Source organism: Zingiber officinale, chromosome 5A, assembly GCF_018446385.1.
Source record: "Zingiber officinale cultivar Zhangliang chromosome 5A, Zo_v1.1, whole genome shotgun sequence".
Classification (NCBI taxonomy): Eukaryota; Viridiplantae; Streptophyta; class Magnoliopsida; order Zingiberales; family Zingiberaceae; genus Zingiber; species Zingiber officinale.
In genome coordinates this window covers 88,072,434-88,099,074 of record NC_055994.1, presented here as the reverse complement: position 1 = coordinate 88,099,074, position 26,641 = coordinate 88,072,434, and the positions used below count along the sequence as shown (strand labels likewise).

General features: G+C 39.2%; 4 protein-coding genes across 4 annotated transcripts; 2 read left to right on the top strand and 2 right to left on the bottom strand.

Annotated features, from left to right (window-relative positions):
• Positions 1-12,013: 12,013 nt before the first annotated feature.
• Positions 12,014-13,291, top strand: LOC121980885 (peroxidase 5-like). The gene is made up of 3 exons (XM_042533150.1): positions 12,014-12,270; positions 12,361-12,555; positions 12,621-13,291. The coding sequence occupies exons 1-3, from the start codon at positions 12,067-12,069 to the stop codon at positions 13,188-13,190; spliced, it is 969 nt and encodes a 322-aa protein (XP_042389084.1). The 5' UTR covers positions 12,014-12,066; the 3' UTR covers positions 13,191-13,291.
• A 1,053-nt stretch (positions 13,292-14,344) lies between these two features.
• Positions 14,345-19,925, bottom strand: LOC121980884 (RRP15-like protein). The gene is made up of 8 exons (XM_042533149.1): positions 19,423-19,925; positions 19,228-19,329; positions 19,034-19,115; positions 18,756-18,775; positions 18,602-18,662; positions 15,448-15,506; positions 14,895-14,999; positions 14,345-14,767 (listed from the first exon to the last, which is right to left on the bottom strand). Exons 1-8 carry the CDS (start codon positions 19,855-19,857, stop codon positions 14,705-14,707), a joined length of 927 nt encoding a protein of 308 aa, XP_042389083.1. The 5' UTR covers positions 19,858-19,925; the 3' UTR covers positions 14,345-14,704.
• Positions 19,926-20,545: 620 nt separating this feature from the next.
• LOC121980883 (protein CIA1-like) lies at positions 20,546-24,234 on the bottom strand. The gene is made up of 10 exons (XM_042533148.1): positions 23,939-24,234; positions 23,169-23,315; positions 22,865-23,083; positions 22,691-22,755; positions 22,227-22,292; positions 22,093-22,155; positions 21,859-21,921; positions 21,369-21,435; positions 21,012-21,095; positions 20,546-20,898 (listed from the first exon to the last, which is right to left on the bottom strand). The coding sequence occupies exons 1-10, from the start codon at positions 24,122-24,124 to the stop codon at positions 20,824-20,826; spliced, it is 1,035 nt and encodes a 344-aa protein (XP_042389082.1). The 5' UTR covers positions 24,125-24,234; the 3' UTR covers positions 20,546-20,823.
• Positions 24,235-24,380: 146 nt separating this feature from the next.
• Positions 24,381-25,745, top strand: LOC121982989. The gene is made up of 2 exons (XM_042535985.1): positions 24,381-24,588; positions 24,683-25,745. Exon 2 carries the CDS (start codon positions 24,685-24,687, stop codon positions 25,543-25,545), a length of 861 nt encoding a protein of 286 aa, XP_042391919.1. The 5' UTR covers positions 24,381-24,588; positions 24,683-24,684; the 3' UTR covers positions 25,546-25,745.
• The last annotated feature ends 896 nt before the right edge of the window (positions 25,746-26,641 follow it).

The following is a 26,641-nucleotide window of genomic DNA, read 5'->3' as shown; positions in this document are numbered from 1 at the left end:
CCAAGGAACAAGTCCACCAATCCCTAGTCAACGATGAGGTATTGAAAATTTTTGAATTTTCTTTACCTAATGATGTTTTGTGTAGGATAGGTGGATATAACGATGCCAAGGAGTTGTGGAACAACTTGGCAAAGTTCCATGAGGAGAACTCCACTTCAAGTCATGAAGAGGAGTCAAGTGAGCCAAGTAGCTCACTTCATGGAGGAATGGATTTAGAAGTTGAGGGCCACTCAACATCTAAAGAAGAAGAGGAGGAGAGTTCTTCTTCAAGTTCGGAGCAAGAAGAAGAAGCTTCTACCTCCGGAAGGGATGAAGGAGAGAGCGTTCATCCATCCTCAACTCTAGGTAACTCAAGCCATTTAGTTTCTAGCAAATTACACATAATGTGCTTTGAGTGTAGGGAATTTGGACATTACAAGAGTAAATGTCCAAAGAGGGTTAGAAAGACTCCACCGGCGCCAAAGGTCAAGGAAGCCGGAGTCCCAACACGCAAGGGCAAGGAGCACATGGTGTGCTTCCAATGCAAGCGAAGGGGACACTATAGGAGTCAATGTCCGAGGGGGAGGCAACCTCACAAGGACAAAAGACTGAGCACGTCAATAGGGGGAGCAAAGGCAAACCCTAAGGTAACATTTAAGTCTTACTCTTGCAATAAGACACATGCTAGTAGTTTTGTTGAAATTGTTAATAATGATAAGCATGTTAATTTTAGGAACCAATACATGAGCTTAGGAGCCAAACATGTTAACCTAGATAAGGATAATACTAGAAATGTCAATCCTAGAATTAACCCATCTAAGGTTAAGGAAAATCTAGGTAGAAACCCCAAAACAACTAGACACATGCCTAGGAATACCTCAAAGAAAAATGAAAAATTAAAAATTGAGATATTAGAGAAGGAGAATCAAGTCTTGAGGTCAAGACTTGATACTTTAGAAAAAGCTCTTAAGAACTTGGAGAAGTCATCTCTAGGGTTTAAGGGTCAAAAACCAATGTCCAAGGACAAGAAAGGTTTGGGTCACAAACCTAAGTCCCAAGTGGTCAAGCCCACTTATCATAATGTTCCATTCGATTATGGAACAAAATCTAGGGCTAGGAAGACCATCACCAAGGTCACAAGGGGAGTCACCCCTAGAGTGGATCTTGATGAGTCCCAAATGACCAAGGCTTTAAAGCCTAGGAGGGTCATTAGGAGAGTTGCTAGGGAAGACATCCCTAGTGAATATTTAGTGAACCCAATGAGCTCCAATAGGTATTGGGTTCCCAGGAGCGTGATTTCATCACGCTAGATAAGTTAGGGTGTGCCAACCTTACTTGAATAGGTAGTTAACCTAATCATGGCAAAAGGTGACACTTTAGGAATTTTCAAGGTGTAATCAAGCCTTGGAAATGAAATGGAAAATTATTCCTAAGGTGTTTAGGATGTGCCAATCACAATTGAAGAGTTTTCTAGGGTCAATCTAATTGGCACATAGTGATCTAAAAATCCTTAGTATATGATTTTAGGTCTAATACACTTAGGAATATGGATTTTATGGCAATATGATCAAAAATGGCAACTAAGGCTAGAGTTAGGTATCTTCTATACCTTTACATGTTATTTGTCATATATTGTTTGCCATATGCCATGTCATGACATCATATTTATTTTATGATCATGATAATGCTTAGGTTAGTTAAATGTCATGCTTTATTTAAGTTTCATACTTTATGCCATGACATCATGACATTGGCACATGTTTTCATTTATGATACTATTTTATGTCATGTCATCATCTCTTGCATGTATAATCAATTAAATTGATTTAAGGACAAAAACATAATTTGATATGGAAATCAAATTGTTGTTTAGAAAATGCATGAGAACTTAGCTTAAGATGACCTAAACCCATATCTCACATCAAAATTGACTTGGATATGTTTGATACACCTTAGATGTGTGTGAGATATTAGGATTGTGAGTTAGGATCAAGGTGCATAGTTCTTGTACCTAGATGAGCCTAATTCTAATTGGGGGATCATAGGGAAAGCTTGTGTACAAGTCATGTACATTTAGCCCTAAGATTGTGGTCCCAAATTAAAGGGTTTAAAATCATTTCAAAATTGATTTGAAAAACCTTGATGAAGCTTTTCTAGTGATAGCATTCATCATTGAACAAGTTGATACAAAGATAAGTTAACTTTGAGCTATTTCAAAGACTTTTGAACTTTGTATCAAGATTGAAAAATGGAAGTTATTTTCATAGAAAACTATTTTTCCATGATAGTATATGTTATGAGGAATGTATCCTCAAAATTTCACAATTTTTGGAATTTTCTGTAATTTTCTAGAGGTTTCTGAATTTCGTGGAGAGAAATCAGAACTTATCAGACCTTTATCAGGTTTGTGGACCGATCAGAAGGGTTTCTGATCGATCCAGGGGAGCATGGATCGGTCACTGTGACCGATCCAGAGGAAGCCTGATCGGTCTGGTGACCGATCAGGGCGTGCCAAATGCTGAAATTCGACTGGTTGTCTGAAATTTCAACTCGGGAATTGGTGTCCTAGAGTTCTAAAGGTTTGAAACTCTCCAAGACATTGTTGATGCAATGGTCAAGGGGGAGTTGACTTTTAGGAGGAGTTTTACCTATTGGTCAAGGGGAGTTGACCTTTAGGGGGAGTTGTCATGAGTGATATGGGATTATCACTAAATTGACTATTGACATTAGTATCAAGGGGGAAATTAAGGGTTTCAATGAAAGGTATGGGACTTTCATTAGGAATAAACTCTTGACCTTGATTCACTCTTTTTGATGTGTGTCAAAAAGGGGGAGAGAATGTCTAGAGAATGTTCAAGGAAAAACATTGGAGTAAGTGGGAGAGTTTGTTGATCACAACGAGTGAAGTTGTGAACAACGATAACTTACTCTTCAGGGGAGAGTTTGTTGATGTGTGCCAATAGGGGGAGAATGAAGGGTTTAAGTTAGGCCTTCATTATCTAAGAAGGAGGTTGCCTTCTTAGAGGTTGCCTTCTTAGAAGGAGAATGTAAGGTTGTAACTTATGTTTCATTACCTAATGGCATGAAGAAAGTTGAGGCTATTGGATTAGCCTAACTTAAAGGTATTGTCAAACATCAAAAAGGGGGAAATTGTTGGTGCAATTTCCAGTAGGTCAAGGTTGACCTAGTTGACCAAGCGTAAACCTTGGTCATGGTTTCGATGTTTGACAATACAGAAAGACATGTAGACATGGACAATGCAGGTGCAGTTGTCCATGCGGAGAAATACTGATCAGGGTCTGATCAGGTTGAATGAAGAAGAGTCAAGTAGGTCAAGGTTGACCGGATACTTGACTGGGAAGTCCAAACTGGGATGTTAGGCAGTTCGGAAAGTCCTGGTGAGTGAAGCCAGGCAGTCGGGAAATCCTGGTGAGTGAAGCCAGGTGAAAATCCTAGTGAGTGAAGCTAGGTGAGAGTGAAAGTCCTGGTGAGTGAAGCCAGGCAGTTGGAGAAAGTCCTGGTGAGTGAAGCTAGGCGCTTGGGAAAGTCCTGGTGAGTGAAGCCAGGCAGTCGAGAAATCCTGGTGAGTGAAGCCAGGTGAAAATCCTAGTGAGTGAAGCTAGGTGAAAGTGAAAGTCCTAGTGAGTGAAGCCAGGCAGTTGTGAAAGTCCTGGTGAGTGAAGCCAGGTAGTTGTGAAAGTCCTGGTGAGTGAAGCCAGGCAGTGGGAAAGTCCTGGTGAGTGAAGCCAGGCAGTTGTGAAAGTCCTGGTAAGTGAAGTCAGGCAGTTGGAAAGTCCTGGTGAGTGAAACCAGGTAAGGGGAATCCAGATGGGTCAAGGTTGACCAGACATCTGGTGAAAAGTCCAAGCAGGGAGCTTGGCACGGGAAAAGTCCAAGTATGGAGACTTGGCACGGAAAGTCGGAGAGGGCTCGGTAGCTCGTTCTCCGGACTGTGGTCAGAGAGGGCTCGGTAGCTCGTTCTCTGGACCGGACGAAGTCGGAGAGGGCTCGGTAGCTCGTTCTCCGGACTAGGTCAAGAGAGGGCTCGGTAGCTCGTTCTCAGGACCATTTAGGGTTTAGGGCTGGAGCTCTAAACCTGGATCAGTCTGGTGACCGATCCAGCGATACGTCTGAGTATCTGATCGGTCTGGTGACCGATCAGATAACAAACAGAAGGGTTCTGTAAGTCATCTGATCGGTCTGGAGACCGATCAGCAGGGAGTCTGATCGGTCTCCACGATCGATCAGAGACGCAGCCACCTCTCTTACAGAGAGGTGGGATCGGTCCCCAGGACCGATCAGAGGTTCCCTGGACCGATCAGGCTTCAGCCTGATCGGTCCAGAACTATCCGTTGAGAGACAACGACTATCTCCGTCTTCTTCGCTGTCTTCTTTGCAGTGCAGGTTATAAAAGGAGATCGAGGGCTTCTACAGTACGACTAGTTCTTCTTCTTCCTCCTCTGATCTGAGCTGCTACCTCTTGCTTCTGTAAGAGCTTGCTGTTGCTGAGCTTTGCTGAGCTCTTCTTAGCTGAAGCTTCGCGTGAGCTTCCTCGGATGGGGTCTCCAACAGTTGCTGCTGTATTTGGCCCGTGAAGTTGCTGCTTCATCAACAGCCGACGAGAAGGCAAGATTGTTTGTTTTTACATTCATATTGTTGTTTCTTCTTGTGTATTCTTGTACTCCTATTCTTGCTGGTGCAAGAAAGATTGTGGCGAGGTTTCTCCACCCACAAGGAGTATTTATTAGCCGGTTCTCCGGGGGCTCATCCACCGACGGATTGATAGGCTTCGTCCACCTTACGGACACGCTGAGGAGTAGAAGTTTCATCTCCGAACCTCGTTACATCGACGAGTTTGAGGTTTGCTATTCTCCGTTGTCGTTTCTATTGTTTATTTCCGCTGCGCTAACCCTAATCGTAGGAAGAAACGCGAACGATTTGGGGCGGCTATTCACACCCCCCCCCCTCTAGCCGCGACCATTGATCCTAACACTTATGTTCATGATGCCACATCATGTGACAAGCTGTAGTGTCAGATGCATATAAGCGTTGAAGTCTAGCAGTTAAAGAAAAGTAATACATCACTTTCCAAGCAATATTTTTCTTCTTCTTCCCTGGTATGCGAGTACGATGCTTATAACAAGGGTGAGTACAGATTTTGCATCCACTCAGTTCGTTGTCTTCATTCCAAAATATCATGCAATTGTTTATATAACAATCAATCTTCCCTACTGGCAAACCGAAACCTCTAACAAATTTCTTTGTACTGTAAAAACTATCCATCATTATGTTGTCCATAGGGAGCAACTCTGACATCAATTGACATATGTCATCGTAACATCTTTCTGAAACATGATATTCTACTTTCATATTCAATAACCTTGCAGTAGCTGATAATTGTGAATGACCAGAGAGAATGCATTCTCACACTTCTCTTTCACTAGCCTTTAACATTTCATAAAGTTGCTGATATTCAGGTGTTGGTATTTCGTTGATATTGGAATAATCAACTGCAGCATTCATTACATTGTGAATCATTGATTGCATTCTAATATCATAAGTTGATGATTCAGGCGTAGTAAAAGTTGTACCAGATGAAGAACCATCAGAAGGCCTAATTGGTTCATACAAATAAGTCTCTCCGTGACAGTATCAATTGTAGTAATTTGGCATAAAATCATTTCTACATATATGTACTTTCACGGTATCTTCATCACGGAAAGCTCTATTTTGACATTTTTTTATTATTGCACGGACACTGTAACTCGTCACCATTCATACATTCTGGATGACTCTTAGTAAAGTTCACAAATTGTTCTACTTCGGTAATAAAATCATCTCTAATAAATCCTTTTTCTAATCGATTATACATCCATATTTTGTTCATAGATATTGTCACCTAATAGAAATACAATTTAAAATACTATTAAACTCGTATAATTTAATTTAACATTAAATACAGTAATCAAACATAATATAGTGTCAGTTTCCATTTAACAACATAATAGGTTAAATCAGACATAATGTTCACTTTCTATTGAACATTTAACTTAGTGAACCAAAACAAACCTAGATTGTTTTTCCATATATTGAACATGTAGTATCTACTAACACTAAAATCATCATATGACTATATCATGTTATATATCAAAGTATTAACTTAACTTACATCTAAATTCAACCATATAAATTGTACCTGAATATGTGTAATCCAACAGGAGAAGAGCAGCAAATGTAGTATACTGCAACAGAAATAAAATTTAGTGAAAATTAATAAAAAAAAATATGGCATGCTATGATAAATTTTAAAGGAACAAGCCGATGGCCGCCCAACCTACGCACCAACAACCGATAAAGAAGCCAACCACGAGCTAGTGGCCGCTATTGGTGTCATAACACCCGCTAGCCGCGTGCTAGCGGTCGTCGCAGCCTCCGACCGCGTGCTGGCGGTCGCCGCAACCTCCAGCCGCATGCTAGCTGCCGCCGCAGCCTCCAGCCGTGTGCTGGCGGCTAGCAATAGCCGCCAACCGCATGCTGGCGGCCGGCACCGACGCATGCTGGCCGCTGGCACAACCGCATGCTAGCGTCCGGCACAGCCGCTAGCCGCGTGCTGGTAACTGGTACAACCCCAGCCACGTGCTGGCGGCCAGCACAACCACGTGCTGGCTGCCGGCACAGCCCCCAACCACGTGCTGTGTCGGCTACCAGTCACTGCTGGCATCGGGAGGAGCAGTAAAGAAGGAGAAAGAGGGGAGCATACTGAATCACAAGAGAGATCGGCCGAATCACCAGAGAGATCGGAGGAGAAGGCAGCGAGCGCGCAAGAAAGGAAAAAGGATCGGCGTGCCCTAATTTAATCGGGTTTACCAACAGAATATTCATTCCGTCAATAATCTATAATTATACCGACAGAATTAGTTATTCCGTCGGTAAAATTATAGATTACCGATGGAATTTTTTTTTCTATCGGTAACCCTTGATTTATCGACGGAAAACAATATCCGTCGGTATCTACTGACGAAAATTTTTTCCCGTCAATATCTACCAATGGAAATTTTTTTCCGTCGGTAATTCTGTCATTAAATTTAAAAGGAACAAGTCAATGGTCGCCCAACCTATGCATCGGCAACCAATAAAGAAGCCAACCACGAGCTGGTGGCCGCTATTGGCACCATAACACCCGCTGGCAGTGTGCTAGCAGTCGCCGCAGCCTCCAGTCGTGTGCTAGTGGCTGCAGCAGCCTCCAGTCATGTGTTGTCGGCTAGCAATAGTCGCGTGCTGGTGGTCGGCACAGCCGCTAGCCACGTGCTGGTGCTGGCGGTTAGGGGTGAGCATTCGATTAATTCGGTCCATAAATTAACCGAATTAACCGAAAATCGATTTAGTGTTGGCTAACCGAATCAAATCAAAGATTTACTAAAACTGAATTAATCGAATTAGTTATTTCAGTTAACACCGAATTAATTAAATTTATTTAAAATAACAATAAAAAGAATTTATACAAAATTAATATCAAATTAACCGAATTAACCGAATTCTCACCCCTACTGGTGGTCGGCACATCCGTCAGCCGCGTGTTGGCGGTCGGTACAGCCGCCAGCCACGTGCTAGCGGCCGACACAACCACCAGCTGCATGTTAACGGCTGGCATAGCCGCCAGCCGAGTGCTAGCGACCATCACAGCCCCAACCACATGATGGCCGCCGAGACAATCCCCAACCCCGTGCTAGCGGCCGACATAGCCCCCAGCCGCGTGCTGTGTCGGCCGCCAGTCAATGCCGACGTCGGGAGGAGAAGAAAAGAAGGAGAAAGAGGGGAACGCACTGAATCCCCGGAGAGATCGGCCGAATCACTAGAGAGATCGGAGGGAAAGTTAGCGAGCGCACGAGAAAGGGAAAAGGATCGGCATGCCCTAATTTAATCGGTTTTACCAATGGACTATTCATTCCGTCGGTAATCTATAATTATACCAATGGAATTAGTTATTCCATCGGTAAAATTATAGATTACTGACAAAAAAAAATTTCCATCAGTAACCCTTGATTTATCGATGGAAAACAATATCCGTCGGTATCTACTGACGGAAATTTTTTTCCATCAGTAAAACTATTTTTTCTTGTAGTGTATGATTAATTGGAACATTTCTAATCGGGATCGAGGGGGCCTTCACACGTTGAGCCTATTGCATCTCAACCGTTTTCGTGGTCATCTCAACAAAACAAAGTATGTTTCAAAATATGTTTCAAGATTGTTTAACAATTTACTGGAGATATTGAGGAATTTCTTAGCTGAATTAAAATTATATAAAGTTAGTTAATTTTAATTTATCTACATGACCTGAGCAGATAATCTCAGATTGTTGGCCTTAAAAGTTAGGTCAAGCTGCTAGGTTTTCTGGAAGTTAGATGCTTCATATCGCCGAGTCCAAGTCTCAACCAAGTCTGAGTGACAAGTCGAGTCGGAAATCAGAGTCGCCGACTTGAGAGTTGGAAAGCAAAGTTGGGAGTTAGAGTCGCCGAATCGAGAGTCTCCAAGTCGAGAGTCGGGAGGTAGAGGGAGATGCCGAGGCATGCCCTCAACGTAGTTTCCATGAAATAGATTTACCCCACCTCCTAACTGTGCTTTGAGATTCTCTCATCTGGATCCGTCTATTTCCCATGATACAATGGTAACTTATGATCTCTACCAAGCACTAATAGATCGACGAACTAAATACATATCAAAATACTCTCACAAAGACCGCCAAGTGAAATTGCACAGCAAAGAAGAAAGCTTGGGAGACAAAAGGTGGAGGGATTTCTATTGCTCTATATTCTTTCCCTCTGCTCATGGCCTCCTCCTTATAAAGGATCACCAGCCTTGAAACGCTAGTCACTCGTCGGTTGATTCATTCGGCGAGTAAAATGTTAGTTGATCCATTTGGACAAATTCTGTCTCAATCGATCTAACATTCGATGTGCACAGGTCATGTTCGTACGCGAATTAACTTAGTTCAGTATAATCCAGGTCTTGGATTTGCACCTCTCAACCCACGTGTGAGACAAAATCTTTCTCTGTACATTTGTTCACATCATACATACATATGTAATAATATAAATCAACCAACTAATCATTGAACTATTAATATTAGACTAAAATCTCATGCATAATGAAGCTCTCTTCTCCATCTCTTTCCATTCAAATTTTTTCCAACATCTTGGATAGCAGCATCGGCGCTAGAGATCGAGGAAGGCGGAGGCCGACTTGGCATCTTGGTTGGAGAGAATTAAAAGCTTTGGCTACAGCTGAGGAGGGTTTTTGTAGGGTTTAATAGGCTAATTCGACAATCGCAATCCAAGATTGAACCATTGCGATCGAATCGACCAAGATTGATGTTTACACCCGATCCGCCAATGATTCAGGTACATTTGCAGTAAAATGTGATCCAATCCATCAAACCTGTCATGCTTCTCCTCCAAATCCGATGGAATTGAACGGGCTCGATTGAAAGATCCAATGAAGCCATAATCCAATGTCTTAATCAATTTTTATTAAATATTTATATATCTAAATCAAAATTCCTTTTTAGAGTAGTGTACATGGATAAATATCCTCATGAATTTATGTTCTTGTAGAGTACGTGGACTGTCTTCGAGGAGCCGCTACCTTTTACAATAACTAAACCAGAATGTCTAAAAGTTCATAATCATCAAAATGAATGATGATTTAATTTTCTGAGGAAGCTTTCAGTACATTCTCTAATATTAGATCAGCTCAGCTCAGCTCATATGGATTCGACTCAACCATGTACTAATTAAGCATAGTGGCATATCATAAGCTGTATGGACCACTCGGAATGCGTCGGGCAAGCTGAGTCGTCTATGCTTTTCGACATAACCCATCACCCTTCTTCTCAATATAAATTATAATCTTGATAAGACAGCGAGAACTATCATTATGTTCTACCTATTTTCCACACCCAATCAATTAAAGCAATTAAATACGATCTATTGCATTAAAGATGAAACAGTCACCCTTAACCTTAGCGGTTTTTCCACAACAATCCCAATGAGTAAATTATAGGAAATGTTTACGCAATTATGGAGACCTAAACAAGATAAAGCCAGTCCAAAAGAACACTTAACTGATAGCTATATATATATATATATATATATATAGTCGATGATTAATTTAAAAATCTATATATTTCTTCCAATTTAATTTATTTTATTATTTAATATATGATTAATACATATGTATCCACTAAACGTTGAATTTTCCACGCCGGTCCACTTTCCCTTCAATTTTAGAACAAACACGTGCAATAATAGTAGTAGATAATGAAGATCGAGTTGGAAGATAAAGACAACTGGTTAGACAAGTTTGTTGAGTAGTCTTAATTGTTTTCTCTCCTATCATAGTTTTACTAATATCATAGATTATTTTTAGGATAATCGATATGATTCTATAAAAAAAAATTTATTGATTATTAAGATAAATTAAAAAAAATGTATGAAGCGATCTAGAAATTTAATATCTTTTGATTTTAATATCTTTTGATTGTGCTTTCTATTTAGAAAAAAATTCTTATAAATATATCATAATTAGGAATCAAATTATAAATATCTAAATGATAATCTGAATATATTACCATGATATCATAATCCGAGAATGACCATGTGTCATTTTGACACCATAATCCATGGATTGCCCTGTGTCGTTTTAACACAATGTATAGTTATCAAATACATGAACTCATATACGAATATATATAAAAAAGTATCTTCTAATTAAAAAAAAACTCGATATTTTAAAAGATAATGGCAGGTTAAAAATAATATTAATTAAAAATGTCCTAAAATATTAAATAGGATGGTTATATAAATTTAAAATTCTAATTACAATAAACAGATATAAAAAATATTCTAAATATAATAAAAATAAAAATTACTAAAAATAATAATAATAAATATATATTTTGGACATTTCAAAATTCCTAAATATTATTTTTTTTAATTTAAATTTGACACTGATTCTACCCTTTAGCATCCACATCAGTTTATTTATTACTATATTTAAAATTTAAGATAAATGACCCATTTATTAAATTTAGATAATCATTTTTTACTACACACTACATCAAATATCTTAAAATTTTTATCATCCTTAATTTTTTTTATTATTTTTTCTCTTTCTTCTATTTTTTATTATTATGAGATAAATTTATAATAATATGTCGTAGTCGAATCTCGAACTCTAGATCACTGATTGTTTCGTAAATTCATTTTAGGTTTCACCAAAGTTAATTAGTAAATGAGAGAGATTTTTAATAAAATAGTAAGATATTTATGAAATGAGTGGAAGGAGAGAGATTGAAAAGATTTAATGGAAGGAGAAAAATTAAAAAGAAATATTATTTTATTTTTAAGATAGAGTTTTCATTCTTTAAATTTAAAAAATTATTATTCATCAAATCTAAATTTAGGGAATTGATAGGATAATTAATACAAAATTTTTAATTATCCTATCAAAATTTAGAAAAAAATTTTGAATAAAAAAAAAAATAGAATAATTGATATGAATGCTTTCGAGTTTCGATTAAGATGAGAATGTCTCGTTCTTCTGTCCGAATTAAAAATTCTGACCACCGAAACATTATTTAAATCTGCATCAGATTTCGTTATAAAAAAAATAATTATTAAAAAACAGTCAATTATGCGTATGGCCCATAAAATAAGAAACTTGCAAGCCAAAATGGCCAATCTCTTAAAACTGGGTGAAGATAACGTTCATGACACGTTTTATTAATTATTATTATTATTATTAAGCCTGCCTTCTTTGACTAGTTGGCGAAGTAAAGGACGACTGTCGTAATCGAAGCCATGCACACCGACACTACTCACCAAGCTCGGCCGGGGGGAGGCTTCCACGAGCCCTGCACAGCTCAGCCTATGCGTGAACTCGGCGTGGTTGGCTGGCTGGCGGTTGTCTATCACACATCACCACCTTAATCATGCTCCCACGGTTATTCCTATAAGTAGGGACCTCAGTTGTTTAATTTGATATATATCGATCGAACAAGCAAGCGAATCTAAGCGATCGATAAAAATGGCGGCAGTGAAAATTTACTGCTTGGCTCTCTGCCTGATGAGCACTGCAGTGGCGGCCAATCCGCTCCGTGTCGGCTTCTACGCCCAGACCTGCCCGAGGGCCGAGACGCTCGTCCGGCAAGCCCTGAACGATGCCCTCCGCAGCGACGCCGGCATCGGCGCTGACCTTCTTCGGATGCACTTCCACGATTGTTTCGTCAGAGTCAGTACTGCTTACTAGATTTCAGCACAATTCTGTTTATAATTATATTTAATTTAGTAGATCACAGAACATATATATATATGTGGGCAGGGCTGCGATGGGTCGATTCTCTTGGATTCGGTCAACGGGAACTCGGTGGAGAAGAACGCGGGTATCAACCAATCCATCGAGGATGAAGCATTCGACGTCGTAGACCAGGCCAAAGTCAACGTGGAAGCTGTCTGCCCCGGCGTCGTCTCCTGCGCTGACATTCTCGCTTTCCTTGCCCGAGACAGCGTTGCCCATGTAAGAACAAATATTAATTAATTAATTACGTTCGCATAGAAGATTTACAGAAAGAATTATTGCAGTATGGAGGATGGTTCTATGCGGTTCCTGCGGGAAGAAGAGACGGCCGGATATCGATATCGAGCGAGAGCACGGCCAATCTCCCGACAGAGAATTTCCGACTCGGTCAGCTCGTTCAGAACTTTAAGAACAAAGGGTTGAGCCCGTCGGAGATGGTCACGCTCTCAGGAGCACACACGATTGGAGTGGCGCACTGCGTTGCCTTCACCGGCAGGCTCTACAACTCCAGCTCGAGCACGGGAGTCGACCCGACGCTGGACCCGACGTACGCGGCGCAGCTGCGGCGGAGCTGCCCGACGTTGACGACCGACGAGGAGGTGCCGATGGACCCGCCGAGCCAGTTCGGGTTCGACAACAGCTACTACCAGGGAGTCCTGAGGAACAGGGGGCTGTTCACGTCGGACCAGTCGCTGCTGACGGCCCCGTTTTCGGCGGCGCAGGTGAATCTGTTCGCGAGAAACTCGGCCATCTTCCAGAGCAGCTTCGCGGCGGCGATGGTGAAGATGGGCAACATCGGCGTCCTGACGGGGTTCAACGGAGAGATTCGTAAAAAATGCAGAGTGGTCAACTGAATCCAACAAATCCCAAAGTAATTAAGAAACGTAAAACGAGACCCAAGTGTTTGTAACTCTTATTAATTTGTATGAATAAAAACGTTGAAGACGTGTGTGTTTCACAAGCTTGTCGAGATTTTTTTTTTTTTCCTTCCATAAACTCAATTTAGTATAAAGTAATATTAATCCTAGCCGCCGACAATGGTACAACCGGTAGGATGGCGGGAAAATAGTATAATGATACGACGCCTTCTTAATATATTTTTTAGTCATCTGATTTAGTATAAATTTCAATAAATTAAGGGATGGATTTTTTTTATTGAATGGTTGAGCTAAAAATATTAAATTGTTATTAGTCATCCGTTGTAAAAGCTTCCATGTTTATATTAATGATTGATAAAAGATTTTTGTCGAGTCAAACTGGCCATCTTAAAATTAATCAATCTAAACTGAATATCTTGTACCAAATAAAAAAAATATTAATCATAGAAAATGATGATGCAATTAATTTTGAAACATGTCTTTCATCAACTTACGTTCCACTGATTTATATGGACTTATATGTTAATAATTTGATATTTCACGCTCAAAGAGTTGAGCTGACATAATTGGTACTTGCATATAATGTCCTAATAAATTAGGAGATCAATTCATATACGAAATGCATTGCGAGTCACCTGACCATCCTCGCTAAGAGATGAGGATCATCACTTTTCCTATAATAATTTGATATTTCAGACCATTTTTTTCTTCATTATTTTCATTTTCTAAATCTATCATCTGAATCATGTATATGTTATCGCCAATAATTAATGCGACAGAAATTATATCAAAATCAAATAGTAAATTCAACTTAAATGCGAATGAGACATTACTCTACCACATGGACCTTTCAACCGTATGGATTTTGCGCCTTGTTATCATTTTTGCAAAATTGTTGTTAAAGATTATAGAACTCACATGGAGGAGGTCTTAATATGAAGGAGCCCTCTAGAAGATCTAATCTTGGTTTGACTCAAATCGATCGTAACCATGAATGTCAAGATAGTAGTAGAAGATCATAACTAGGGAAATTTTGCCATGGTAGGGATGAGCTTGTCGACTACTACAAAGTAATACAAGTCTCTTATGTAAGAATTCATGTGACGAAGATTTTTCGTATCACATTCCCATGAGGGGAAGCATCAAAGAAATGAAGATTGATTTATGACTAAAAAACAAAAGAACATTGTAGTTGCAATAATAAGAAACAAATTATTGGCATTGCTCTAATTTGCTCCTTACTATGAGAGTGCCTTTACATGTCCCTCCACAATCTACCTTTTCTGAGACTTTTAGCAAATCCCTCACAACTATGAAAAAAGTGACTAATATGGAACTTGAAGTAGCATAGCTTGCCGTCCTAGTTTCATCTCCACTCGTAACCACCAGATGGACTTCACAAGGATCGCTGGTGAGAATAATTTACCTTCTTTTTCTGCAAACCGAGCTTCCAGCACTGAGGAGTGCATCCACTAATGTTCTTCTGGTTACTATTCGCCATCTGAAGAACTATCAGATAAAACTCTCTCCCCACTGATTGCTGCTGCAGGTTCCTGTGTGCAGAAGAAAGATGTCCAATAAGCATTTGGTGAGATGCCAGAGCAAAACTTTGAAAGCCCATCAAACAAATAAATGAAAAATCCTATAAGCAAGCGAGCTATTCATTCTTTTTCCACTCACCGCCATTTTATCCCAGTCCTTCAACTTTGAATGTGTAAGCATGTAACTGTCACGTAGGGGAGCCCATCCAGGCTCGTTGTTGTTTCCTTTATTAGAATCAGAGATCTACACACAGCATGAATTTTATATTATAGCCTAGTTCATGGTAAAACAAGTCATTGAGGGAACACATTGATAAAAGCCTCAACCGTTTATCCATGAAACTCCCAATATAATTAAAGAGAATCTCAATGTCAATTTAGAGCCATCATACTAGAGCCTTGCAAGACAAGGCAAGAGATTTAAAAGAGTCTTGTGACAATAATTACACTGAAATCATTTGTCAGTAATATGAGAAACATTAGGCATCAAACTAAGGTTGCATGATGGTAATAAGAAACTAGGAAAGTGAACTATAATGACTAGATTGTAAACAGAAGAATAAATCATACTACAAAGCTAAAAAACATTAAAATATCTAAGTAAAAGGCAAATGAAGAGTAGCAGCATGCACATTGCATTTATAAGGTGACTACAACCAAAACGAGTCGTGTGATGAAGAGTAATAGCATACTTGTGGTGTTGGCTTCTGTAGCTCTGAAAAAAAAGCTTGTTTTCTTCTTTTTGCCAGCACTGTGAAATCACAAGAAACAGAAGTCACTAAAGCATACTGTGAAAAATGAATTTACATTTTTAGTTAGTAATATGAGAGAACATTTTTAGGCTATGTTTAGCTAAGGACACAAATGATTGTACATGAAATATCATAACAGAAATAATGTTTTATAAATTCAAGCAACGTGACTAAAAGAAAACTTAGGATTTAGCTTTAACTATGTCAGTTGTCAAACATAAAGGTCAAGCAACCAAAATGAGTATTATACATGGTCTGCTACTCTGCATCCAAAACTATGGAAAATTTAATTGCTCTTACCTGTGGCAAGATCAAGAACCCAAAAGGTATTGAGTGCCACAATAAAATAAAATAAAATAAATCACCTAAATAACTAATTTCATAAGTTAGATGATATGATAGAGAACAAAAACATCTCCCCAAAATCTATATGACAAAAACACATACAAGTTCTCTGAGTACATACTAGTTTAATTTCTGAAATCTCACTTACCATAGGGCATATCATTAGCATCAAGTGCTACATGCTCACCAAAAACACTAGCATACAGGCTATTGTTCATATCATTTCAAAAGGACAAAAAATATAACAATTGCCCTGGGCATGTTTTCATAGATAGAAATTGTTGAATGAACATCTTGTTTTCATACATAATATTAAATGCCTCTTTTTTATATTAGTAACTAAATAACCATTCATACCATGATCTCTCACTCAGTTTCATGATTGATTTTTACAATCCTCATTGCAGAAAAAACTCTCCATGTATAAGCATTAGCAATAGATAAAGTGACTGACACCTTCACAAGCAAATATATTAATGGATAAATTTCATTTCTTTACGTCTCAATAAACTTTTGCAACAGTCTCAATAAACTTTTGCAACAGTATCAATCTCTTTCCGCATAAAGAAATGGATCATTTGTTTGCATATCAGTTATGTCACGAGTTGACTATCAAAGATAAACTGAGAAAAATGAATCAAAGTAAAGCATGACATGGCATAAGCTGTATTAAGACATGCTACACAAAACACTCAGTTGTTACTTCGTGAAGTTGCCTGTCTAGAACAACATAAAACAATCCCACGAGGTACTTTACTAGATTTAAAAGCTAAGGAGGGTGTATTCAATCAAGAGATTGAATGATTTTTATTGACTTTTTTTAATGATAGACTTTTGTGGAGTTGATAGATTTTTATTGACTTTTATAGAATCTCATGTAGTTGTGAAAAGAATTCCATGGAGTTCTATAGACTTTTTTGCAAGATTTTTACAGACATTTATAAATTCCATGGAAACTTGTGGATTTACGGGAAAGAAAAATTCTATTTTCGTTATTGCCAATATGATAAACATCGCTCCATAAAAAACTTTTTCAACTTTTTATACTTTTATCTTGTTTTGGCTAAAAACAAAGAGAGGATAACATCTCACTTTGTAATTTTAAAAAAGAAATTTTAATAATATAATTTTAAATCCAATAATATTATAATAATTTTAAATATTTTTATTTACAAATTTAATCCAAATCATCATGAAATGTTGGTCAACCCTTTACTTTAGTCAAACTTTTAATAAAGTGTTGAATTGATAAATTTGATTAGTAATAAAATTAATAATAAGATTATTAATTTGATTAGTAATAATATTATTAAAATAAATAAATATAAATATATAAAATTTATTTAGGAATTTTTAAAATTTAAATAAATTTTATAGAATATTTTTAGGGTCTAATTTCATTATATTTTATTAAATTATCTATTAATTAAGTTGAGAAATAATTTGATTTATTAATATATATTTTATATTAAAACCTAATGTCTTAAGTTTCCCTTCCCCGTACCGCCGTCCAAATCGATTTCGACTTCGACCTGCTTGTGAGTAGCCGACGGAAGCATCACCGGCTGCTTCAAATAATTTTTTTATTTGTTTTCCTCCTTTCCGACGCACCGCAGGCTTCACCAGATGACATTCCTCATTCTTTCCCATCACGAGCAATAGGAGAAAAATCTCTGCCGGTAGCCTGCCGCCGTGAGCTGCTGTCGGAGAAAAGGCTACAAGCGGTTGTCGTTTCGTTCTGACCGTTCTGATCTGTTCATTTGTCGTTATAACGTCATAGAACGGTGTTTCAAAGCAAGTCACATTATTTACCAGAACTTTGGAACTGCATGAGGCATTCCCATTCTGGCCATTCCACTTCCGTTCTAATAAACCACGGCAAGAGCACTCGACAAAATGCTTCAAAGGACTCTCAGCTTCGTAGGAAATGCATGTTGAGAGGTCGATGCAGGTTGCCGAGAGGTTGAACAAGGACAGAGCCTTTAAGATCAAAGAAAAAATCAAAATCAAGGAGCGGGAAAAGAAAGGACTTATTCGTAAAAAGTTGTGATTTGAAATATATAGAAATCTTAAGAGTGAGAAGAAGACTTTTTATTTTATTTTTAAAGTTGTACCAAGTGGTTTGGAGAGCTCTTATTGGTTAAAATTTGTATCCAAAGAATTATAAAAGAATTCATGAAAATCTATTGAAACTTTAGATACCAAAAGATTTTCATAGAATTTTAAAAAGTCAAGTTTGAATACCACATGACTTTTTAAAATTCTATAAAAATCTAACTTGGATACCCCTAGATTTCTATAAAGTTTATAAAAGTTAGATTGAATACACCTAGACTTTTAAATTCTATAAAAGTCATTCAAAGTAATTAAAAGTCCAACATTGAATACACCCCTCTAAGTTTCATGTTATCATTGTAGTCACTCTTCCCCTACAAATATTTCATCTAAGCTTGCAATCCTCCATTATCTCTCAACACTTCATGTGAGATAAACTAGGTGTTAGTCTCCACTTTCTAATATCAAAAAAGATTTACTAATACAACACCAACCTTATTACTTTGACCTCTAGTTGAACATACATAGAATCAAAGAAAACAAATGGTGCAAGGATAGTTTCCATTGCACAGTTCAATTTGTGAACAGGATCATAAAATTACTATGACACTAATGTTCTTAGAAATAGAGAGATGATTTTCATAATTGGATGCAGTATCAAAGCATGTCAAAGTATGGATTCACCATTCATTACCTTTGGCATCTTTGGAACTTGAAGGATTCAAGCCACTTTGTGAACTCTGTGCCTTACTTACCTGGGAAGAGAGTTAGACATTACTGCCAAAAATAGCAAAACCACCATATGCATGATAATTTACAACTCAAAAGTGGCATGTTTGTTTTCTTACTGCATTGAATAGCTTCACAACTGAGAATCCAAGACATCAACACACATGCAAGAAGAATACTATTTAGTTAGATGTAAAAGAAAGGAAAACACTTTGTAACTACCATTTGAAATAGCACAACTTGTGCAAGTTTTAAGTGCTGTCCTTTGAAGCAATTAGATTACCTCCGTAAGTTGCAACAGTGATAAAAAAAAACTACAAAACAGTGTATACTACTATTTGGAATAATAAAAATTGTGAAGATTTTAATTGCCATCCATTAGAAGCACGAAGATTACCTCCTTTAGTTGCAACACTGATAAGAAACTTCTCCTTTGCATCTAAGAAATTGTCAGGCTTTGTGTGGCCCTTCTCGTCTGCCTAAATTATGTTTAGAAATGAAAATGAAATAAATACACACTATATTTATACGCCCCCTAGTGAAGCCAACATAAAGGATAGAAACAAAAAGAAAGGTAATAATTATACTGACTGAATGTCTTTGCTTTTTCGACTCCCCCTTCATCTTCTGTTCAGAATCTTCTTCTGCGAGCTTCTCCGCGACAAGCTTTTTGTGCGCTGACAATATTGGGCCCTAAGATGACCAAAGACAAAAGATTTGGCCAAAAAACAATCTTTTTTCCATCAATCTCGTTAAGAATCAAACACCTCTAATTATAACGCTTACAAGGGGATCGTCTGGGAGGTTCCTCTTCATAATCTTAGCAAAAGCGACCTTAAAAGCCCTGCAACCCTCGAGGAGCCTGGTAATCCCATGCTTCACTCCCTCCTCATCCTCCTCATCGCCTTCAGAGCCGCCGCTTCCGTAATCTCCCACGCCCAGGTCCTCGTCTTTTTCCTCGTCGCTAGAAGGATCCTCTGGGAATTCTTTGTCTACATCGTCCTCCTCCTCGTCTGAGTGATACTCCCTGGCTCTCTTCCGGAACAGCTTCTTCATCTTCTCGGTAGGTTTCTGATGCTTGGCGGTTCCCATGGGTGTCGTCCTCTGCCTTAACCTCTTCCTTGAGCTCTTTGCCCTGCTGTGATTCGACCTCCTCTTTCTAGCAGCATCCGGATCAGCGGCGACGGCACCTGCATCGAGAGTTTGGAGCGCGGCCGCCATGTCGACGACGGCGAGGTTCTGACAAATGAGCGGAAATCGATTTAAGTTGACGAAGACAAAACCTGAACCCTCGCACTGCAAAAATTCGAAAGTTGAATTGGGCCGGGCCAGGCAACAAGCCCAATTAGGTTTTAAAAAATTCGAAAGTTGAATTGAATCAGGCAACAAGCCCAATTCATCAGTTCTTGAGAATGAACCCCTGGCCATTACGCCAGAGATACTATGTGTCCACCATCTATGCTACGCCCTGGGGGCACTTGTGATCATTTTCTTCAAGTTATCAAATAAAGTTGATCAAAACTAAATACACAATTATTGTGTAAATTTATTTTCAATAATTATCGTCGGCGATCTTCAATAACAATGGCAGCAAAGGAGATGGCAATGGAGATGATCGCAAAGACATAGGGCTGGGAGAGAGTAAAGTAATGGCTATCGAAATAGCAAGGTGGAGACATAGCGGAGGAAAGCCATTTTTAACCTAGGGATGTATCTAGAGTCGTGATTTCCATATTTCAAACTAGATGTTAACTTCTAAGTTTACTCATCGGCGATTATCGAAAATCAACACATGCACACACACATAGATACATTCAACTATTATCGGATTCGTATCAGTAATGGACAACTGCTGCTGAGTGCCGATTATACTTGCGATAATCAACACATACACACGCGCGCACATACATACATACATTCAACTATTATCAGTAATGGACAACTGCTGCTGAGTGCCAATTACACTTGCGATAATCAACACACATGCGCGCGCACACACACATACATAGATACATTCAACTATTATCTGATTCATATCAGTAATGGACAACTGCTGCTGAGTGCCAATTATACTTGCAAGTCAATGATTCATTCATTGATGGTACACAAAACTATTTCGCATGCCAAATGGCATCGAGTATATGGGGATATCGAAACTATATTTCGAGCTTGAAAACATCGATACTGTTATATCGAAACTTGTGACAGCTCCCATATTTTTATAGTCCCATCATCACTTGCCGAAGCAAGAAGCATTGCTTCCTGCAGAGTTCATTCCATATCGACTTAGTTTATCGTAGCAAAAGAATTGAAGGGAGAAAAAAACGAGAGGAGAAAATTCAGAATCTGAAAACAAGATTCTGAAATCGAACTACCTTTGGATTCCATTGCACACAGTTCACATCCATTTCATGGGCCTTTTCTTTCTTGAGCAGCATCTTGTAAGACAGTTGATCAACCTGAAGTAGATGTCAGCCGACACTTTAAAAGATACGCGAAAGAAAGAGGATTGTAAATACAATATCAATGTGCTGAAACAACTTTCAAGGGCATTGGTAACAAGGTTTTGCATTCGTATAATCAAGCATAATAATATCGAGTCACGAAATCTAGAAAGCACACAAAATACACTAACTGGCTCGTCTACATGAACACAGCAAAATAAGGTCAAGGAATGAAGTAATAACCATCTAGTAATCATGAGCCATATGGACAAACAGAGTTATTCATACCATATCTCTACTCTCGTAGAAAATACGTATAGCATCATCTCCTGCTCCACTCGCAATTAAACCTTCCCTGTCATTTGGAAGAAGAAAGTGCCGAGTTAACCAAAGGAGCAAATCAATGATCTCAAAACTACAATCAATTTGAATAGATCTAGGAAGTGGAAGCTATTGAGAGCGAGTAAAAAAAAATTATCATGGAAATTCTGAGGTCAGACGCTTTATTGAGTTTCGGGCACAATGTTGATGTAAACAATCAAATTAGCATTAAACCCAGTAGTTCTGTTTTCCATCACAATTTTGAGTTAATTGTTTTTAAAATGGACCCTATAACTTTGCAATGCATATTATTTTAGCAGTGGATCATTGAGATCATTTTGATTAAGCTGCTTTGTCATTAACTGCTTGACACTGTGAAAGCAACACTCGATAAGAAGCAAGAAAAACTGGAGGAAAAATGACACAGATCAGCACATGTGACAGTCTAATTTAATACCTTGACCAGTGAACGGAGAATATTGTTCGATCATGATACCCAGAAAGAGTCGATAGATGTTGCCTGGAAGGTGGACAATTTTTATCAGATATCTTGAGGAAAATTGTAAGAACATCTAATCAGGTCAGCACATTAAACATATTTATGTTAGCAGAAAAACACCAAATGATCCAAACAGTGCTAAAAGATGGTTGTTATCATATTAAACTGCTGAAACATGTAGCACTAGCTTACCACGATTCAATTCCATTGCTTATCCCAGATGAGGTACCCCATAATTTCAAGGTCAGATCATCACTGCATAACCAATAAGAAATAAGATAAAACTTAATCCCGTCTTATTTAGAGGACATGTTAAAAACATATACCCGCATGTAGCCATTTTGTCGCCAGAGGAGTTGAACGATAATGCCCAGACAGTAGATGTGTGACCACTAAGGAACAAAATTGAAAGTAAATAAACACTGTAAATGATAAATGTTTCATTTGTTGTTCAGTTGATAGGTAAGAAATAGCTTGACAAAATTACATCATAAGATAAGAGTGGGAACAGCAGGATAACCTACTTTTAAAATTTTTCAATACTAGATGATTTTCTTGCTAGTTTGTCACTGAATATGACAAGAAAATCTATCCATCTGTTAGTTTGTCACTAAATATCAGGTTCTATGACACCGATATGATAGTAAGATGGCCTGCCAAGAAAATTGGGTGTTTGCCGATGATTTACTTAACTACTCTATTTCAACAGAATGACTGCAGAATTTATTCCAGGAAAAACTATCCACAATCTTCATATGACAGATAGTAAGGTCATTAGTTAAATTAACACCTGCTAGCTTCAGTTATTGTTTGTGCACACTGCCAATCATCATCATCACCATCTTCGGTCCAGACCTTAAAATAATACCAGGTTCAGTGAAGTTCAAGATCATTTCGGTTAAGTTCGAGATAGTATAGAAAAAGGCAACTAAATTAAAAAGACAAACTAGTTGAGAGTCCTTACCTTTATAGAGTTATCATAGCTAACAGATACCAAAACCTCCAAAAATGGATGCCATTGTACCATCTTTACATCCTGTGTGTGACCTTGCAACACCGAAACACACTCAAACTCATTGCCCGGTTGCATTTCCCAAATCCAAACAGTCTTATCTCGAGCACACGTTGCAAGCAAGGAACCAGAAGCACTCCACGCAACACTCTTCACTTCATTATCATGACCCTGAAGACACGAAAAAGATGAGCAAAAGAACTAAAAAGAATTGTGGGCTTAGACATGGTACAAGCATGCCGTCATTAGGGTCTACCTCTAGCGTTGTAACACATACAAAGTCACCGCCAACATTTTCCCATATAGCAGTTGTACCATCAAAACTGGCTGTGGCCAATAATGTTCCACTTGGTGACCACGCACAAGAACGAACTGTACGAGTATGAGTATCTTCTAAAACAGCCTGTCATATGTTACATATATTGAGAATTAATCCTTACAAGCCGTATATAAAAGCGCCAGTTTGAAGCTCAACTATTCAAGTACCTAAAATGATCACATGGCCTAAAGCTCTAGATATCTGAACCAAGATCACTATATAAAAGCAACACTGAGAAAATAAATGTGTACATGTAATATCATGGCTCTTAAGAAACTTAGTCTACATCTCCTCAATGCACTGATCATAATTTATTCCTAGAGAACAATAACTAAATTTAGGTGAATTTTTGATATATTCTTTCTTTTCTCCTGAAATAAGGAGTTGCATTATCCTTGTTAAAATCGAAAAGATGAGCTGCTATGAACAAAGTGCTTAGGAATTCAGTTAAAAAGATGTGTTGCATTATCCTTGTTAAAATCGCAATAACAGAAGACTTGCACGGCTCAAGTAGTTGCTAACACCAAACGAAGATTTAAGAACAAAGGATAAAGGAGGAATTTTTGCTAACACGAGATCAACTCAACTGACTCTCCTTCCAGTTGGGAAACAGATTCCCATCATATCCATATCCTCAACATCAAAAAATTTCAGCAAAGAATTTGCCACGACAAAGAAGAGAAATTTATCAAACAGAATCAACGCACCGAGCATTCCCAGGAACCGGAAGGCCCCTTCTGCCAGATTCTAACCGTCTTATCGCCACTGCAAGAGGCCAACATCCCGGAAGAGCCACCGGTCACGGGGTTCCACGCAAGGCTCCAGACCCGATCGGAATGGCCCTCCAGCTTCTGGATCTCTCTCAGTTCAAAGTCCCCGTCCATGAAATCCATCGACGCTGCCGCCGCCGCCGCCGCCCAGAGTGGAGCTTAAGCAGTGAGGGAGGCGTCCAACCACTATAGGGTTTAGGGCAGAAAATTGTTCTTTACCAAGTTTAATTTAGGAAACTTTCTATAATATGCAAAAAAATAATAATAATAAATAAATAAATAAATCTGTACAATATCTTTCAAATTCAAACCTCAAAATTGTTATAAGGAAATTCAATTTAGCCAAAAATTTCAACGCAGCAATTTACAGCACAAAGAACGTGGATGACCAACTGCAATGAAATTGACTGGCATTGCTCATTCACAAGTTGGTATAACCACTGTGTCTCTTTTTTCTTATCAAACAACCTTTTTTTATCATATTTTTTTTTCAGATAAAAAATTTATCTTTTGGAAAATCTGGAAGGTTATTGAGATTTGATCTACTGCAGCGTTACAATTAGAATGTGTGCGATCACTTAGCGTTGGTAAACCTTCTTCTTCTTGTTCTTTTAAACCAATTTAATTCTCTCTTAATTCTTCTTATTCATCTTCTGCTCCTTCTTTCAATGCCTCAAGTAGACATGGAGAGCTTGGTCAACCGGAGTAGCTTAGCCGTCGGCCGTGGGCCTGCCTCCCCGGAGGATGTTGATGTTGATGTTGATGCTGATGCTAATTGTCACCTCGCCTACGTCGCCGTCGGTCATGGGCCTGCCTCCCCGGAGGATGTTGATGTTGATGCTGATGCTGATTGTCACCTCGCCTACGTCGCCGTCGAAGTCCCGGCCGTGGGGTGGGGCCTCGGGTACCGCGTCTACGACCGGGAGGAGTCAACCAAAGGCGCCAGTAACCCCAAGTACAACGCCAAGTCCCGGCCGTTCACCTCATCGAGCCTGAACGTGCCGTCCAAGAGCAAGCCGCCCATCATCGCCCTCCCCCGCGCCAAGGTACAGGAGGCCTCCGCCTACGACGGCCGTTCCGTCCGCCGCCCTACCCAGTGCCGCTTCTTCCCCAAGGATAAGATGAAGAAGCGGCCGACGGCGCGGGAGGCGGAGCCGGGGTCTCCCAAGGTGTCCTGCGTCGGCAAGGTCCTGTCGGAGAGAGAGCGCTGCCGGCGGCGAAGGGAGGAGAGGAAGGAAAGGGGCAGTTGGGCAACTCTGTTCTGTTGCAGAGGCAGCGGCGGAAGCCAAGGAGGCGTCGTGGAGTCCGCGGTGGCGGCGGTAAAGCGGCGGGATTTAGATAACTCGTCGTTGAAGGGCGGCGCTGCGGAGGCGAAGACGGCAAGAGGTTCGTCGGAGGTGGTGCTTTGTGACAACGTGGTGGTGCCGAAGCTGGATGCGATGAAGCGCTTCTCGTCGGGGCGTCGAGCGGCGAGCGGCGTGCGGCGTCGTCGTGGGACGAGGAAGCGGAGGCGCCGGCGGTTGGTCGATGGTTCGGATGAGTAGCAAGTCGACGTCCAATTAAGACTTCTCTCGATCGGGAACGTATTAAATTAATAGAATGAAATTAAGTTTCTAAACTTTAAGAACTTTAAAAATAATGGAGAAGGATTGTGACCTATTTTAATCTCTGTATTAATTAAATTAATTTAAGATTGTTATCCTCTGTTATACCTCTAATTAATGTCATTATTATTTTAGTTCAATACAGTAGACGGTTAAATCCCCGTCCGTTGTGCACGTTCTTCGAAGATTGTCAGTGAAGAAAATGAAAATGACTTAAAATATATTTCAACATAGAGTTAAAATAGCGCCGAAAAAATATCCCAATGGATCATTCCAATGTTCAAGTTAGGATTTACTTGGAGAATAAAGTTAGCAAAGGAAAAAGAAGGACGTGTGAGAGTTTGATGTAGCTGGATTAATAGAGTGAGAGAGAGTCCAAAATCCCCTTGCACTTTCCTCTGAGGTTTATATAACTGTTAAAAGAGTATCCCCATGTTAGACGTTGTATTTTCCTTCATCATCCTCGTATGAGCCAGTGAGGGGACTAAATCCAACGGTAGTTAGTTGCCTCTCCATTCACCAAACACCACGTGTTTGAAGTAGGGCAATCAAGAAACCAGATAGGTAATCGCTTCTCCATTCACCCCGATACCACATATTTTGAAATTTTTGTAGTTGTTGTCGGCATCTCTGGAGAGAAACAATCTCATTATTGAGGTAGTTAATTATATTGCTTCCTTATCCACATGCGCCCTAAGTGTTTTCAATGCGCCAAAGTAGGGTTTAGGCCTAATCCAAGGATAAGGAAATGAGATCAATATTAACTGTCCATGAGGATAGATGAAGACGATAACTAAGGCTTAGATAAGGAGGATGTTGAGATCTAAGGTGAAGTCTTGGACAAAGTCGATGGCTAGGATCAAGTTCGGAATGGTGTCAATGGTCGAGGGCAAGTTTGACATGGTGTCAACAGTTGAGGCCTAAGGCGAGACGATATCCACAACAAAGGTCGAGCTAGGTGCTATGTGTTAGGACTGAAGGAATTTAGATATCTCCACAATAATATGATATTATCCACTTGAGCTCAATCTCTCAT